The 17,195-nt window shown below is 41.9% G+C and overlaps 1 protein-coding gene across 9 annotated transcripts in view; it reads left to right on the top strand.

Annotated features, from left to right (window-relative positions):
* Window positions 1-2,429: 2,429 nt before the first annotated feature.
* Window positions 2,430-17,195, top strand: part of LOC110537846 (gametogenetin-binding protein 2) — a 47,000-nt gene continuing 32,234 nt past the window's right edge. Inside the window, exons 1-4 of one of the 9 annotated variants that reach the window (XM_036937887.1) lie at window positions 2,430-2,702; window positions 3,585-3,714; window positions 4,293-4,373; window positions 11,578-11,831. In XM_036937887.1, coding sequence (XP_036793782.1) covers window positions 2,701-2,702; window positions 3,585-3,714; window positions 4,293-4,373; window positions 11,578-11,831 — 467 coding nt within the window. In that variant the 5' untranslated portion in view covers window positions 2,430-2,700. The other 8 variants (XM_036937878.1, XM_036937883.1, XM_036937884.1 and 5 more) reach the window with 8 other exon arrangements.

The following is a 17,195-nucleotide window of genomic DNA, read 5'->3' on the forward strand; positions in this document are numbered from 1 at the left end:
AGATGCTCAAACTTAACTGCACTCACCGACACAGGATAAACTTTAACCCTCATGCCGGCTCTGACCAAACCTGTAAATTGCCTTAACTGTAGCTGCACTTCTCCACATGACCAGACTTCTAGACTTCTCCCATTTTAATGCTCATCCTTAAAATGTCATAAGGTCTGAAATAGACACCAAGGTTGACATACCGTACAAAGAATTATCTAGGCTAAATAATAAATACTTTTTTGGTCTACTGTTATGCAAGCTATGACAGAGAAAGGGGACCAAAGAAAGAATTACATGGTTATCAAAAACGTCACACCAAGATAAGCCTACACCAAACACACACTTAATTTTAAGGGTTTGTAAAATTCACTGAAATATGAAGGGTGGAAAAGGGAGGAGAACCATTTCCATGTTTTACCGCTAGGTTTTATGGGTATTATGACACCCACTGTGGCGGACTATTTAAAACATTGCGGCCCGCACACCTGTGTGTGGGGGAAGACAACCTGTGATTACCTAGGTTAACCCATTGGCTTACAGCAAAAACTTCCCTCACAAAAAATATTGCAGTTTTCATGCAGTAACTGCAGTCAACTGTGATATATTGGATGCAATATTTGTAGCATACTGCACTCTTAACAGCAAAAGGTTTTACTTTTTCCAAATGCAATTTTCTTGTCTGCTTGTTTTAGTCAATTACAAAACTTAATTTAAGAGAAGTACATGTCTAAAGATAACTTTTCAACATTGACTGCTCTCGAGCGTTCTCACTACGTAAAATAACGTCATGTTGGGCTTCCTTCATGCCCCTTTTCTTGACAGTGCTAGCAGCCACGTGAGAGCTAGCTAAACTCAGCAACAACAAAAAAGTCCTCACTAAGCAACTGTGTTTATTTTCAGCAAACTTAACATGTGTAAATATTTGTATGAACATAACAAAATTCAACAACTGAGACAAACTGAACAAGTTCCACAGACATGTGACTGACAGGGGGGGGGGGGGGGGTTAAAATCAAAAGTAACAGTTGGTATCTGGTGTGGCCAGCTGCATTAAATACTGCAGTACATCTCCTCCTCATGGACTGCATCAGATTTGCCAGTTCTTGCTACGAGATGTTAACCCCTTTTTCCACCAAGGCACCTGTCCTGTCTCCCTGTAGCGCTGTATTAGGCATCTCACAGTACGGACATTGCAATGTTTTGCCCTGGCCACATCTGCTTATTAATTGTTTATGGTTCTTGAACAAGCATGGGAAACAGCGTTTGAACCCTTTACAATAAAGATCTGTGAAGTTATTTGGGTTTTTACAAATTAAAGAATGAAAATAATTATACAATTGTTGCAACTTGTTCTATCATAGGTAAAGAATCCAAGCAGTACATCTCTCCACAATACTGTAAAATCTTCATAAATGTGTTCAATTATAAATCTACTGATGTCTTGCCACAGTTTCCTTACATGAATATAATGCCAAAAAAGATGCAACACCGTTTCTATGTGGTCATTACAAAAGCTACAGTTTGAGTTAGCTTTTCTAAAACTTCAACAACATCCAACCATTTTTCCAACAGATATTATAAATAAAACCGTTCCAGGATGTTGTATAGATACAACATCCTGCTGAAACAAGGTTCGTATCACTCTGTTGTTGAATGGACCAAAAGAGAAACAAATCTTTCATACTGATGAGTGAACAGGGAAGGTAGGTTCTGAGGGTCAGGTATTTTTTTAAAACCTTTATTTAACTAGGTAAGTCAGTTAAGAACAAATTCTTATTTTCAATGACGGCCTAGTGGGTTAACTGCCTGTTCAGGGACAGAACGACAGATTTGTACCTTGTCAGCTCAGGGGTTTAAACTTAAAACCTTCTGGTTACTAATCCAACACTCCAACCACTAGGCTACCCTGGCGTCTTGACACGTTCCTGAATAATAAATCAACACCTGAGAGAATGGCATCTTAAAACAATTGCGACATATTTAGGTGTTTACAGGGATATTGTAAAGTGATAAGAATTCCTTAACTAAGTTTTTTTTTAAACTCTGCATTTACAAGTTGGCTCACCAACAGGATATTATTTCGGAACCAGTATTTTAAAAACAACGTATTTTTATACCATATATCCTGATTATTCCACATATAATATCTGTGTGGAGAAATTATGCTTAGAAATGAAGGACCATGACAAGAAAACCTGCCCGATGAAAAGCAGAGTTTCACTGGAACTTCAATATTATAATTGCAAACCAACATGAAATTAAGGCCACCAAAAGTAGAGAAGACATGATGAGGAATACAATTCCACGTAGAAGTGGGTCTTCTTGGGAATTGTTTTATCCAATTGATCTTTAAAGTATTATTTAAGGTAGTAAAGTCCAGAAAATTCAGCCCACCATACTCATAAGTGTTCACTACAACAGTTTTCCTACGATTGGGAACTATTTCACGCTGGGAAGATTTTAACATGACACCGGCCACTAGTGGAGGTATATTTGGAAGTGAGTGGATACGCCAAGCGGTTGCACATTTATACATTCGGTGAAATATCTATCATTGTTCTATCTGTTCTTACCATCTCGAGCGTACAGCTGGAACTTATTTTTGATGCTACGTCTTGAGGGCAAAGGTCACACATGAAGATTCCTCCGCCTATTACGCGCTTGTTTGTTTTTGTATAAAAAGGCAACTTTCAAAAAGCCTGGTAATTAATGTACGATGATTGCTTGTGTTTACAAAATAATGTAATTATACATTTGTAAATTCGGATAGAAGTTTGTCGTCAAGAACATGAAACAAGATCAGTAACTTACAGATTGGTTGATATAACTCTTCACAGGAAAAGTAGCTAACGTTAGCTAGCTAAATTAATCTGTTTCTTTCTGACGCTTCAATTTGATTCGAATTTCTTCAGACCCTGGTGACAGTGGAGGTAGCTGCTAGTTAACCAAATAAGCAAGTTAACCACAGTAAATGTAAACTGTGCCGTAATCTAACACGTTCTGATTGTTGTTTTTGTATTTCATAACGACTGCTAGTCAGTTTAAAACACTCGGGTTAGCTAACTATCGCAAAAGCATGCTCGAGCGGCAGAGTCGATATCTGCGTTTATAAACCCAGGGTCGTTACACTACTTACTCCCTCCTTTCAAATAGCACGTCCTCGCGCTAGCTTGCGTCTTACGGTGAGGAACGCGCTCACCGGCCAAGCACATGCACTGTTGTGGATGCAAGGTCCGATCACTTCTGACACCAGTGTAATAAAACAGCAGGGAGCAGGTCTCGAACCCTCGACCTTCTAGACCGAAGTCCAGCGCGCTAACGGTAACTAGCAGCAGCAGCCAGCCAGAGAGTCAGCCAGTTATCCATGACTAATAGATAATTGACTTGCTACAATGGCATTTATCAACCACATAAGCGTTTAAAATGGTTGGGATCATTTCATTTTACAGTACATTACAATGTATTTTTTTCAAAATTATCATTCACTGCGTGAATGCAAGGCATAGAAATTGAAATGACGTGCGGTGTGCACTTAGCCCTAGCTATTGGTGAAACTCTGTTGGATTTGCTCAATCTGTCCCCACTGTCTACAGGCAATACGTGATACCACCGCGACAGGAGCTGTTAGACATGGCGTGTTTGGTTGCGGTTTGCAGGGACGGGGAAGAGGACTTCCCTTTCCTCGCAAGACAGATTCCCCTGTACATCGATGACACTCTCACAGTAAGAAAGTGCAGTGTTTCCGTCTCCCATATGGTCCTCAAGTTGTTTGAAGGCTTTTACAATCAGCCACTCTTCTGAACCTAGCTAGCTACCTATGTCGACAATGAAACACGGTTGCGAGCGAGAGACCGAGAGTACTAGTTAGGCCTCTCCAACAACTAGCGCCAGCAAGCTAACGTTAGCCAGCTGGATCCACCAACCGGCTTTCTAGCTAGCTAGGTATGTTCTAGCTGTCACGTATTGCCAATGACACCTTGATGTAGGTGAAGCAATGCATTTTTCCATTACATTTCTGAGCTGTTAGGCTAGCCTAATGGACAAGTTAACTAACCGGCAAGCTAATGATGACTGCAAACTGGATGCGGCTGCTGGGTGGCTAGCCTAAATGGTTAGAATGAGCAGTGGTAGCATATTAGATACTGGGCTTGGACCTAGGTTGGCGATGCAGACACTGTATGGACAGGTTTATGTTGGAACAGCTTTACTTCCTCTACTTCACATAGTGTAGAATATCCCAGTTGTGTTGTGGAATACTTGTGCTGATGACACTTTCAATATATGTCCTCTTGTTATTACAGATGGTGATGGAGTTTACTGACGATGCCATGAACCTTGACAGTCACCAGATCAACAGCTCTGAGATGAAGCAGTTTGTTGAGGTGAGTGAGTACTGTCAACATCCTAGTCATGAGGAAGGAAGATTTGTGTGTATTAGGGACGTTACCCATTAACCTTTAGTCGGTTAGCCACTGAAAACACATTTGACCGGTCATTCTTAATTTAATGTATCTCCAGAGTGGCGCAGCGGTCTAAGGCACTGCATCTCAGTGCTAGAGGTGACACTACAGGCCCTGGTTCGATTCCAGGCTTTATCACAACCGCTTGTGATAGGGAGTGCCATAGGGCAGCGCACAATTGGCCCAGCGTCGTCCGAGTTAGTGTTTGGCCGGGGTAGGCCGTCATTGTAAATAATATTTTTTCTTAACTGACTTCCGTAGTTAAATAAAGGTTATAAATATATAATAATTAGCATAGTTAGGTAGAATTAAATTGCAGTGTGTTTTCGTTAGTCGTCATGCATCTTATTAACCAAAATGTACATTTTTAAAAGTTTTTTTTAAACCACTAATTGACAGATGTCAGTTAAATTATTTGAATTCCATTTGGTTCGTTTTTTTCTTCTGTGTACTCAATGCGCTCATTGATACAGTTTCTATAGAGATAAATCAGGTCCAGCCTGAACTGTGTGATGCACTAAGGAGTTTCCAAAAGGCCAATATTCTACATGGGTTAGCGCTTAAAACGTGGTTATTAACTAGAATGACCATAATCCATTGCGCATCTACTTATCGGGTCTGTGTTTCTTTCCTGCTACAGAAGAGACAGAAGAATGCGTGATTGTGAGGGTATCTCGAAAGCAGTTTTTGCTTTGCCATGTATCTCTATCTGAAAATACACAATCTAAGTGATTGATAGTCGGAATTTGACCATGAACATTTACTGTGTGTGTGTGTAACTGATGTGAAATGACTAGCTAGCTGGCGGGGTGCACGCTAATAGCGTTTCAATCGGTGATGTCACTCACTGAGATCTGAAGTAGTTGTTCCCCTTGCTCTGCAAGGGCCGCGGCGTTTGTGGTGTGATGGGTAACGATGCTTCGTGGTTGACTGTTGTTGATGTGTGCAGAGGGTCCCTGGTTCGAGTCCAGGTAGGGGTGAGGAGAGGGATGGAAGCAAAACTGTTATACCTAACCTAATTAGGGCTCAGAATTACATCACATTTCAAATATTCATATTAATAGAACATGCAAGTTGAGGAGGTGCGGTGTGCGGTCCTTAACCATTTTTTGATGTGCACTTTGAACATGTTCACATTTGACTTTTCCTCAGCCAGCAAGATGAGTAACGAACAGCAAAATCACTAGCCTATGTCAATCTGCTATAGTCAGTTTAGGCTACCTATTCTATTGGTCAGATTGTTTAAAGAAATGGCCTATTTCAAACATACTCCGGGACAGTTGTGGGACGATCGATTCCAAATTCATACAACCAGTAGGCCTAGTCTACGTAAAACATGTGTAAAAGCAAGGAGTCTGATGCAACGTTTATCTTAAAATGTTGAACTATAATTTATTTACATTATAAGCGCACAAGGCAGTAGTCTACGTGCAAATGTTTGTTCCATACTGCAGTTAGTTAAAAACACCATTGTCAAAAGGGCACTGCATATGTGAGTGGTTTCATGTGACCAATGACAATATCAGTTAGAAATTTAGAAAGAGGAGATCTAATAGGCTACTTTGACACAAAGTAAGACATGCCTAATAATGTGTATTAAAACGTTCATGTTTAAAACAATAAAGTATGTTTTCAAAGTGATTACTGGCTCCAGCTCATTGCAAAGCGGTGTGTGATGCGCTGATGAAGCCTGCCTTCATTTGCTGTTTGATGCTGCATTCAAGACAGCTGGGAACTCGGAAATCATCGACTTCGGTGGGACAAAAACGAGCTCCAACTGGGGAAAAAATCATTTTGAACTGTCATCCAACACGGAATTCCAACTCAGGCCTCTTTCTAGAGCTCATATTTTCCGATCGGATGATCTCTGACGTCATGAGTTCCCAGTTGTCTTGATAGTGCCACAAGATGCTGCTCTAACAGCAGCTCTTGCGATCTCTAACACATTTCCCACACAAAGGCTCTGTATCTATATGCTGTACTCGTGTGATAAATAAGATGCATAAGGAATATACTGTACACAAGCCAATTGAATTCCTCTAAATTATGCAAATTAACCTATAGGTTGATAAGCATAACCTGGGCCGTTCGCACTACCCTCTGTAGCACCTTACTCTCAGATGCTGAGCAGTTGCCATACCAGGCGGTGATGCAACCGGTCAGGATGCTCTCGATGGTGCAGCTGTAGAACTTTGAGGATCTGGGAACCTATGCTAAATCTTTTCAGTCTCGTGAGGGGGAAAAGGTTTTGACGTGCCCTCTTCACAATTGTCTTGGTGTGTTTGTACCATGATAGTTCGTTGGTGATGTGGAGACCAAGGAACTTAACCTTTCTGATCTCCCCATCCCGGATCCGGGATCGTGAATACAGACTCAAGCTCATTACCATAACGCAACGTTAACTATTCATGAAAATCGCAAATGAAATAAATATGCCATCTCTCAAGCTTAGCCTTTTGTAAACAACACTGTCATCTCAGATTTTCAAAATATGCTTCTCAACCATAGGAAAACAATCATTTGTGTAAAAGTAGCTAGCTAGCGTAGCATTTAGCGTTAGCATTAGCGTTAGCATCCAGCACGCAACATTTCAACAAAAACATAAAAGCCTTCAAATAAAATCATTTACCTTTGAAGAACTTCTGATGTTTTCAATGAGGAGACTCTCAGTTAGATAGCGGATGCTCAGTTCTTCCAAAAAGATTCTTTGTGTATTAGAAATAGCTCCGTTTTGTACATTGCATTTGGCTACCAAAAAACCCCGAAAATTCAGTCCTCAAAACGCGAACTTTTTTCCAAATTAACTCCATAATATCGACTGAAAACATGGCAAACGTTGTTTAGAATCAATCCTCAAGGTGTTTTTCACATATCTCTTCGATGATATATCGTTCGTGGAAGTGTGCTTTCTCTCCTGAATCCCAGGAGAAAATGCCCGCACCTGAAGATTACGCACAAATTTAGACAAAGGACACCGGGCGGACCCCTGGAAAATGTAGTCTCTTATGGCCAATCTTCCAATGATATGCCTACAAATACGTCACAATGCTGCCGACATCTTGGGGAAACGGCAGAAGGTCTAAGCTTATTCCTGTCGCATTCACAGCCATATAAGGAGACATTAGAAAACAGAGCTTCAGAAATTCTGCTCATTTCCTGTTTGACGTATCATCTTGGTTTCGCCTGTAGAATGAGTTCTGGGGCACTTACAGACAAAATCTGTAAAAAGAATATGCATAGTCGAGCATCTTTTCGTGACAAAATATTGCGCTTAAAACGGGAACGTTTTTTATCCAAAAATGAAATAGCGCCCCTAGAGATGCAACTGGTTAACTCTCGACCTGCTCCACTACAGCCCTGTTGATGTTATTGGGGGCTGGTCGGCCCGCCTTATCCTGTAGTCCACGATCAGCTCCTTTGTCTTGCTCACATTGAGGGAGAGATTGTTGTCACTGGCACCACACTGCCAGTTCTCTGACCTCCTCCGTAAAGGCCGTCTCATCGTTGTCGGTGATCAGGCCTACCACTGTTATGTCGTCAGCAAACTTAATGATGGTGTTGGAGTCGTGTTTGGCCACGCAGTCGTGGGTGAACAGGGAATACAGGCAGTCGTGGGTGAACAGGGAATACAGGCAGGGACTAAGGATCAGTGTGGCAGACGTGTTGTTGCCTACCCTTGCCACCTGGGGACGGCCCGTCAGGTAGTCCAGGCACTTGCCAGTTGGTCCACGCATGCTCGCGTCTGGATTTCCCTTCGTATTCCATAATAGTTTTCAAGCACTGCCACATCTGACGAGTGTCAGAGCCGGTGTAGTAGGATTCAATCTTAATCCTGTATTGACGCTTTGCTTGTTTGATGGTTCATCTGAGGGCATAGCGGGATTTCTTATAAGTGCTCCGGGTTAGTCTCCCACTCCTTGAAAGCGGCAGCTCTAGCCTTTAGCTCGATGCGGATGTTGCCTGTAATCCATGGCTTCTGGTTGGGATATGTACGTACAGTCACTGTGGGGACGACGTCATCGATGCACTTACTGATGAAGCCAATGACTGAGGTGGTGTATTCCATCAGTGTCATTGGATGAATCCCAGAACATATTCCAGTCTGTGCTAGCAAAACAGTCCTGTAGTGTAGCATCCATATCATCTGACCACTTCCATATTGAGTGAGACACTGGTACTTCCTGCTTTAGTTTTTGCTTGTAAGCAGGAATCAGGAGGATAGACTAATGGTCAGATTTTCCAAATGAAGGGCGGGGAGAGCTTTGTATGCATCTCTGTGTGTGGTGTAAAGGTGGTTTAGGATTATTTTCCCCCTGGTTGCACATGTGACATGCTGGTGTAAATTTGGTAAAACAGATTGAAGTTTTCCTGCATTAAAGTCACTAGGGAGTGCCGTTTCTTCTTCGCATTTTCTTCTTTGCTTATGGCCTTAGAGTTGGTTGAGAGCGGTCTTAGTGCCAGCTTCTTTTTGTGGTGGTAAATAGACGGCTACAAATAATACAGATGAGAACTCTCTTGGTAGATAATGTGGTCTACAGCTTATCACAAGCGAGCAATACCTCGAGACTTCTTTAATATTAGACATCACGCACCAGTTGTTATTGATAGACACATACCCCACCCCTTGTCTTACCAGAGGTAGTGTCTCTGTTCTGCCGGTGCATGGAAAATCCGGCTAGCTCTATATTTTCCGTATCTTCGTTCAGCCACGTCTCGGGGAAACATAAGATGTAACCGTTTTTAATGTCCCGTTGTTAGGTTAATCTTAATTGTATGTCATAAATTTTATTGTCCAATGATTGCACGTTAGTGAGAAGAATGAAAGGTAGTGGGAGTTTACTCATTCGCCTCCAGATTCTCAGAAGGATTCCTGATCTGCGTCCTCTTTTCTGCAGCCTGTTCTTTACGCAAAAGGCATGGATCTGGGCCCGTTCCAGTGAAAGCAGGATATCCTTCTCGTCTGACTTGTTACAGGAAAACGTTTGTTCCAGTCCGCAATGAGTATATTCCATTTTGCTTTCCTGATGCCCAGAAGTTCTTTTCGGCAACATTATGTACACAATACGTTTTTTTATATTTTTTATTACAAAAAAACCCCAAAAAATAGCACAATTGGTTGGGAGAATGTAAAACGCCATCTTGTCATATCACCTACCTTGACGTGAAGGATCAACTTTTTGGAAAAACATTGAAACCTTTTTACCCATTTTTTTTTTCTCCCAATTTCGTGATATCCAGTTGGTAGTTAGTCTTGTCCCATGGCTGCAACTCCCGTAAAGACTCAAGAGAGGCGAAGGTCGAGAGCCATGCGTCCCCCGAAACACGACCGTGCCACACCGCACTGCTTCTTGACACACTACTCGCTTAACCTGGAAGCCAGCCGCACCAATGTGTCGGAGGAAACACCGTACAACTGGCGACCGTGTCAGCGTGCATGTGCCCGTCCCACCACAGGAGTCGCTAGATCGTGATAGGTCAAGGACATCCCGGCCGGCCAAACCCTCCCCTAACCCAGACGACGCTGGGCCAATTGTGCGTCACCGCATGGGTCTCCTGGTGGCGTCCCGGGATCGAACCCGGTTCTGTAGTGACGCCTCAAGCACTGCAGTGCCTTAGACCTCTGAGCCACTCAGGAGGCCCATTTTTGAAACTATTTAACTTTAAATGTAATTGTTTAACCTAGATGTTTTATTTTGAGGCATTTCTTAGCATGTTCCAACCATAGCAATGTTAAGGGGATTATTTTATGAACCCTTCCTCATATGCCTTTTAAAACCAATATTTCACTCATGTTCTCAACTTTCTTTCATTGTCCAGCAGCCAAAGACACAATCCTAATTATATTAGTGGCAATATGTAACTTTTTGGGCGACCTGACCAAATTCGCATAGAAATGCTAGTTATTGATCTATAATTTTACCTGAAAGCAAGTATATGAAGCGGTAGATCTGTTCTATGTGCACTACTTCTATGCTTCCAGTTCTTAAGTCATTTTGCATCTTTCCACTGTCGGTTTTGTACTCCAGCATCAAACAGCTGAAAATAATGTTTTTGGTTATTGAAAATATATTTTGGGGGTTTAGACGGCACAAGGATGCTTTACACCAGGGGTTCCCAAACTTTTTCACTCAGGGGGCCCCACTTCCAGCATTCGGGAAAATCCCTCGCTCTGTGAGGGAGAAGGGAATTATAATAACAATTATTTAAAATATTATATTCAGCCCAACGGCACAACGTCCACTTTGGCATGGATTTGTTTTAGGTGTCGGTGTTTTAGGTGTCGACGGTTGTCGATGCTGATGGGAAATGTGAGGCCTGCTCCAGGACCAGGGCTGCCTACAGCTGATCTATTGGCGGATTTGTTTCTGAAGGACCTTCCCGAAATCAGAAATAACTTCCTCTGTTAGTAAATCTATTAGTGGCTCCTCTGTCTGTCACTCGCTCTCTGTGTGCAGCTCACTCTGCATGTTCTCTGCTCATGGTTGCTCTGTGAGTAACCATAGCAACGGCTCCGCTTGGGTTGCTCTGCTCAATGTGGAGACATGCGAGTAGTTAGCTACTTTTCATCACTCTAAACTCAAGGAACATTATTTTCTGTGAAATATCGCTCCTTATACTTAACGAGTTTGAAGCACTTCTGACACCATGTTAGGATCTGAGTCAGATATGACTGTATTGTGTAGCAGTGCAAGAGCAAATGGCTCCGCTTCAAAATGTATAATGTCGAGGCCCAGTGACGAGAACCATGTAGCTGTGACGCGTTCCTACACGGTTTCCTGATTTCAGATTGAACACTTAGAGAAGTTAAGTTATTTTACCCACTGATAGAACACAGGCTTTCACTGAGTTGACAGGAGTTTCATGATTTTTATTTCTGGGGTTGGATTATAACCGCTTAAACGTTTGACATGTTAATGAGGGTCGGTTATTCAGCAGCAAAATTGACCCAAATTTGCATCCCTAGTGTGTGCCTTTCAAACATGGCTTGATGATATTGACCTTAAGACTGGTTGTCATACTTTGCTCAAGGATCATGCCTTTATTTCTTCAACATTGTGCTACAAACACTGTGTGTGTGTGTGTGTGTGTGTGTGTGTGTGTCTCTACCTGCCTCCTCCCCCCTCAGCATCACAGCATGCTGAAGCAGCAGGACCTGAACAACGCCATGATTGTGTCGTCCAGGGAGATGTTCAGCGCCCTGTCCCAGCTGGTGCCGTGCGTGGGCTGCAGGCGGAGTGTGGAGCGCCTCTTCTCCCAGCTGGTGGAGTCTGGGAACTTGGCTCTGGAGCCCCTCACTGTGAAGCCCATCGGCGTGCTCTCTGTCACCAAGGCCTGCGTGGTCAACGCAAAGAAGCTCTACACCCTCTTCTACGTCCACGGGTGGGTGAGACCTGTAGTCTTATCTCTCTATTCATACTTTATTGGCATGTCAGACTGAATCTTGTGTATCTTTTTATTAATACTTTATTGACCGGTCATAAGACGGACTCATACTATTGCTGTGGTCCATCTTGTATCTGTACTTTATTGGCCAATTTGCCTTAGAACGAATCGGTAAACTGTCCCCTTGATGGACAGCAAAAATATGACTTCCCATTTCTCGAGGCCCAGTAAGAATCATCTGTATTTGTGTGTTGGAATGTTTTTTTGTTTAACTTATATAATAAGTACTGATCAAATCTGACCACTTATGTTTTTATGGTAAGCTATTAGTTAGTGTTGTCACGATAGCAGAATTTTTTGTTTGATACCAGGTTTAGCATCACAATACTTTATACCATCACGAAACTACATGCCAAAATTATACCAAGGGGAAAAAAATAAGGCGTATTAACCAAAGTTACAGAATGACACTTGATCCAGACAGATCTTTTGAGTTCAATATCATTACATTTTATTTTTTATTTTAATTTTGAATGTATGCACTCATGATTCAATTTTAACATAGAATCAATTTGACTTTGGTAAAAAGAAAAAGCTCTAACTACATAGGCCTTGGCTACATCTTGATTTACCCAGTTTATCAGACTAGAGACTTGAAGTGCATTTGGAAAGTGTTCAGATACCTTCACTTCTTCCACATTTTATTAGTTACAACCTTATTCTAAAATGGCTTATATACATTTTTGACAAAGCGAAAACAGGTTTTTAGAAATGTATGCTAATGAATTACAAATAAAAGACAAACCTTATTTACATAAGTATTCAGACCCTTTGCTATGAGGACCTCAGACTGGGGTGAAGGTTCACATTCGAACAGGACAACGACCCTATACACACAGCCAAGACAACGTAGTAGTGGCTTCAGGACAAGTCTCTGAATGTCCTTGAGTGGCCCAGCCAGAGCCTGGACCTGAACCCGATCGAACATCTCTGGAGAGCCCTGAAAATAGCTGTGCAGCGACGCTCCCCATCCAACCTGACAGAGCTTGAAAGGATCTGCAGAGAAGAATGGGAAACTCCCCAAATACAGGTATGACAAGCTTGTTGTGTCATACCCAAGAATACTCAATGCTTTAATCGTTGCCAAAGGTACTTCAACAAAGTACTGAGTAAAGGGTCTGAATACTAAAGTAAATGTGATAATGTTATTTTTAATAAATTAGCAAAATATTTATAGAAAGTATTTGCTTTGTCATTTTGAGGTATTGTGAAAAGATTGATGGACAAAAACAATTTAATCAATTTTAGAATATGGCTGTAATGTAACAAAATGTGGGAAAAGTGAAGGGGTCTGAATACTTTGCTCTGTAAATCTCTGGTCTATCGATGAACTGGGTAAATCACGATGTAGCCAAGGCCTATTTATAATACAGATGAATGCATATTCAATAGGTGTGTGTGTGTGCTTGTTTTGGCTGATTTCAAGGGGCTACAGATGAAAACCGTCTGTTTCCCTTGCATTTGGGATTTATTTTTTGTGTTCTGGTCACAATTTGCATGTAAAACGCAATCTCTTCTTTGATAAGTGTTTGCTGTCTCTTTTAAGAACCATCACGTCATTCACAAACACCCAGTTTGAGGCATGATTGGGGAGACTTGAGGTGTTTTGCATTATTCAAGTGTGTTAACTTTGCAGCATAAATTGTGATACAGCCCAGACTCCTAGTGAGTGAAATGGTTCCTCAGGACAGGCTAGAGCTAACAATGAGTAAATGGAGCAGGCACGGTGCTCTCGCGCTATAAGGGGACATAGGCTGCTCTGACAGACAGACTCTCGATCAGTAGCCGATACATTTTGAGTACCGAACCATTTATCAGATTCTGGTATTGAAAGAAAGTACAGAAGTTTCAGTATACTGTGCAACACTGTGTTAGCAGTTGATGTTCCTCTTCAATAACACAGACCCCAAAGCAAATTGGGGAGAATAGGTTTAATCAAAGAGGAAAAATCATCGATTTTTCCCGTGTGCTTTCATTTTCAAAATTGTAACTGTTACCGGTAACTGGAGAGCATTCAGTAGAGCCATCACCTGTGGTCCATTCTTCGCAGGAGCTCCCAGTGATGTCATGATTTTTTTTAAATATGGAAAACACCAGAAGCATACCTTGAGTCTGTGTAGATATTAGTTTTCCTTCAGCCTGTTTGCATGTTTCTGTCAAAGCCTCCAATTCCACCACCTGTGCTGATGCTCCTACAGGTAATGTGCCTGTCACTATCACATTGTCCGTTGTAGTAACTGCCCAGCCTGCCTTCCTCACACCCCCCTCCACAATACTTGAACCATCTGTGTGTAAGATAAACTCAGGCTTTTCCCATGGATGACTCTTAATAAACCCATCAGAGAGCTGATCCAAAACAAACTCGCAGCAGTCGTGTTCAAGTAATGTATCTGGAGGAAGCATCAGAGTCGCTGGATTACATGGTGTGCCACGTTGTATCATGTGCGGAGCCTCCAACACCGTCAACCATTTGTTCCAATGAGCAGCTGTGACCTGTGCAGCTCGATTGATTGTCAAGAGTATAAACCACTGTTCTGCAGAATCTACATTCACTACTATAGTAGCATCTGTAGTTTTCTTGCTAATTTGGATATCGTTTTGTGCAATGCGGGCCAACACCTGTCAACCACACTGGTTCCATATCCAAAGTTCCACATGTTTATTTGTAGTCCAAATGGGACGGTTCTGAACTGTAGTGCCCCGTCACCTTCCCTTCAGAAATGTTCAGTGTAGGGTCAAATTGCATAATAACATCAAGGCCTAAAATAGGTTGTTCAAATGAGCCTATCCACACCCTTGCATCAATCTTCATTGGACCAATATGAATTGATAATGGTTGTCTGTTTCATATCTGGACATATAAACTCAGCAAAAAAAAGCCATGTCCTCACTGTCAACTGTGTTTATTTTCAGCAAACTTAACGTGTAAATATTTGTATGAACATAAGATTCAACAACTGAGACATAAACTGAACATGTTCCACAGACTAACAGAAATGGAATAATGTGTCCCTGAACAAAGAGGCTGAGTCCGATGATGCTGTGACACACCACCCCAGACCATGACGGACCCTCCACCTCCAAATCGATCCCGCTCCAGAGTACAGTCCTCGGTGTAACGCTCATTCCTTCGACGATAAACGTGAATCCGACCATCACCCATGGTGAGAAAAAAAGAGTGAAGAGCACTTTTTGCCAGTCTTGTCCGGTCCAGCGACGGTGGGTTTGTGCCCATAGGCGACGTTGTTGCTGGTGATGTCTGGTGAGGACCTGCCTCTCTAACTGTTTTACTCCTGTTTCCCCTGAGATGGACCCTGCTTACCCTGGTCATTCCTCATAAGAACACGTTTTCTGTTCCGACCGTCTTGTTGCCAGTGACCAGAAATCCCACAATAATGGCACACCAGGTTTCTCTTCTGCTGAATGAGTGTAGTTTTTGGTTTCACTCGGAACCTGACAGCCTGTCGACGATGTCGCCGTAATTTTCTCTCCCAGTCCGTAGTTGTAAATCATCATGTGTGATTTCGCAAATCATCATGTTTGGATTGCATCAGCTGATGAGTGATTTGCCCCATTTTTAGAGGAATTGAGTGCTTCTTCTATGTCGGGTCACCCACGTCTAACCACTTCTGCTCTAAACCTTTCTTCATATTCAACAAATGGTTATTTTCGGTTTTTGAACACGTTTGGTTCTCTCTCCCCAGTTGGTGGTTGCATTGGTAAGGCCCTTAAGGAAAACATGTATGGCTCTCCATCCATCGGCCACATCTTGCTCTTCACCACCCACAGCTCTATAAACCTTTTCTTCAAGTACACCATGTGTACACCATCATAAGGATGTTGATTGTAGAGTTTCTTATAACGCTTCAAATGGTACCATGTCTTCATACCCACGTCTTGTTGATGTTTCAAAGTTTTTGACCATTCATCCAACTGTTTTGGAGATGATTTATGTGATTACTGTCACTGGAGGTTTGTCTTTACTACCTTTTTGCAGCCTGTGTTCTGGTTGGCCTAAGACATCGTTCATCACCGCTGTCAGTATCTGTTGACTCAAAGCCAGGTAGTGCTGACCAGATGGTTGAAACCTTATCTGCCTTGCGCAACTCAGTGTGAGGATAGATGGAGGGAACAAAGGGTCCACATGTTGGGGCCAAGTCTGTTTTTACAACCCTTTCCTGTAGTTGTTGAATTTGTCCTTTTTAAAGGTTTTTGTCAGTTCACTAAGAGCTCTCAAACTATCTTTATCTTTCTGCAATGTCCGAATTTCTCATCCCTCTTCCTTACTACTTTTAATACAGATAAAGACCATCTTGTTTTTGTCAACGAGTTAGACATTCTCTGTATTTTTTCATCCACGTTTTTTGTCCATCAGACAGATTCCATCTTTGTCAACAATGACAGAATATTTATTTATCTCTTGCCTACACTTCTCTGCTTTGAAATGGTTCTTCATATCGCTAGACAGTGATTTTAAAATATTTATCATGCTCACATCCGGAGGAGCTGTTCAGCCCTTTTCCAGAGTGGTTTTCTCACTTAATGTAATGCCATTAACTTCAAAAGTTGTATAATATATCTATATTTGAAATGAAAAAACCTTGAGGACTAAAACCTCCTTTCTATAGAACACATATTGTCTCTGTAGGGCCTGCTTACCCATAAAACCTGTTATCTTCAAAAGCTTGTTCAAGGCTTACATTACCCACACGTGTAAAAATGAGCAACTCCTATGCAACAAGGTTTCCCAAAATGGAATTGAACCCCTATAATAGAGAGATAACAAACCCGTAACAGAGCAAACAAAGGACTCAAACCTAATACATAACAGATGGGTATCATTCATTGCATGCACTGATTTTGGTTCTTTTTAAATGATATTGGTCTAGACTCACTCAACAATCTGTTAGCAGTCAATCAGAAGATTAAGATTTGAATCCCGTGGGTTGCGCTCAGCCCTATTTCTTTTCCCTGGATCAACACAGTTGAGTTTTTCTTTTCTTGTTGGTCACGACACCGTGTTAGCAGTTGTTACTCTTCAATAACACAGACCCCAAAGCAAATTGGGGGGGGGAGAATAGGTTTATTCAAAGAAGACAAATCATAGACGTTATGCTGAGAGGTAGATGTTCATTCTCCCTTGTCCTCAGTGATTCTCTCCACAGAACAAAGGGACAGGATGTAGTTTTATAATCCAGCCCTAGTATGTGGTTGACCAATTAGAATTCCTTAAATTAAAACTGGACCAATGGCCAAATAACAAGTATCCTATTTCAGGCTCAATGTACAGTGGGGAGAACA

The sequence above is a fragment of the Oncorhynchus mykiss genome, chromosome 12 (genome assembly GCF_013265735.2).
Source record: "Oncorhynchus mykiss isolate Arlee chromosome 12, USDA_OmykA_1.1, whole genome shotgun sequence".
Lineage (NCBI taxonomy): Eukaryota > Metazoa > Chordata > Actinopteri > Salmoniformes > Salmonidae > Oncorhynchus > Oncorhynchus mykiss.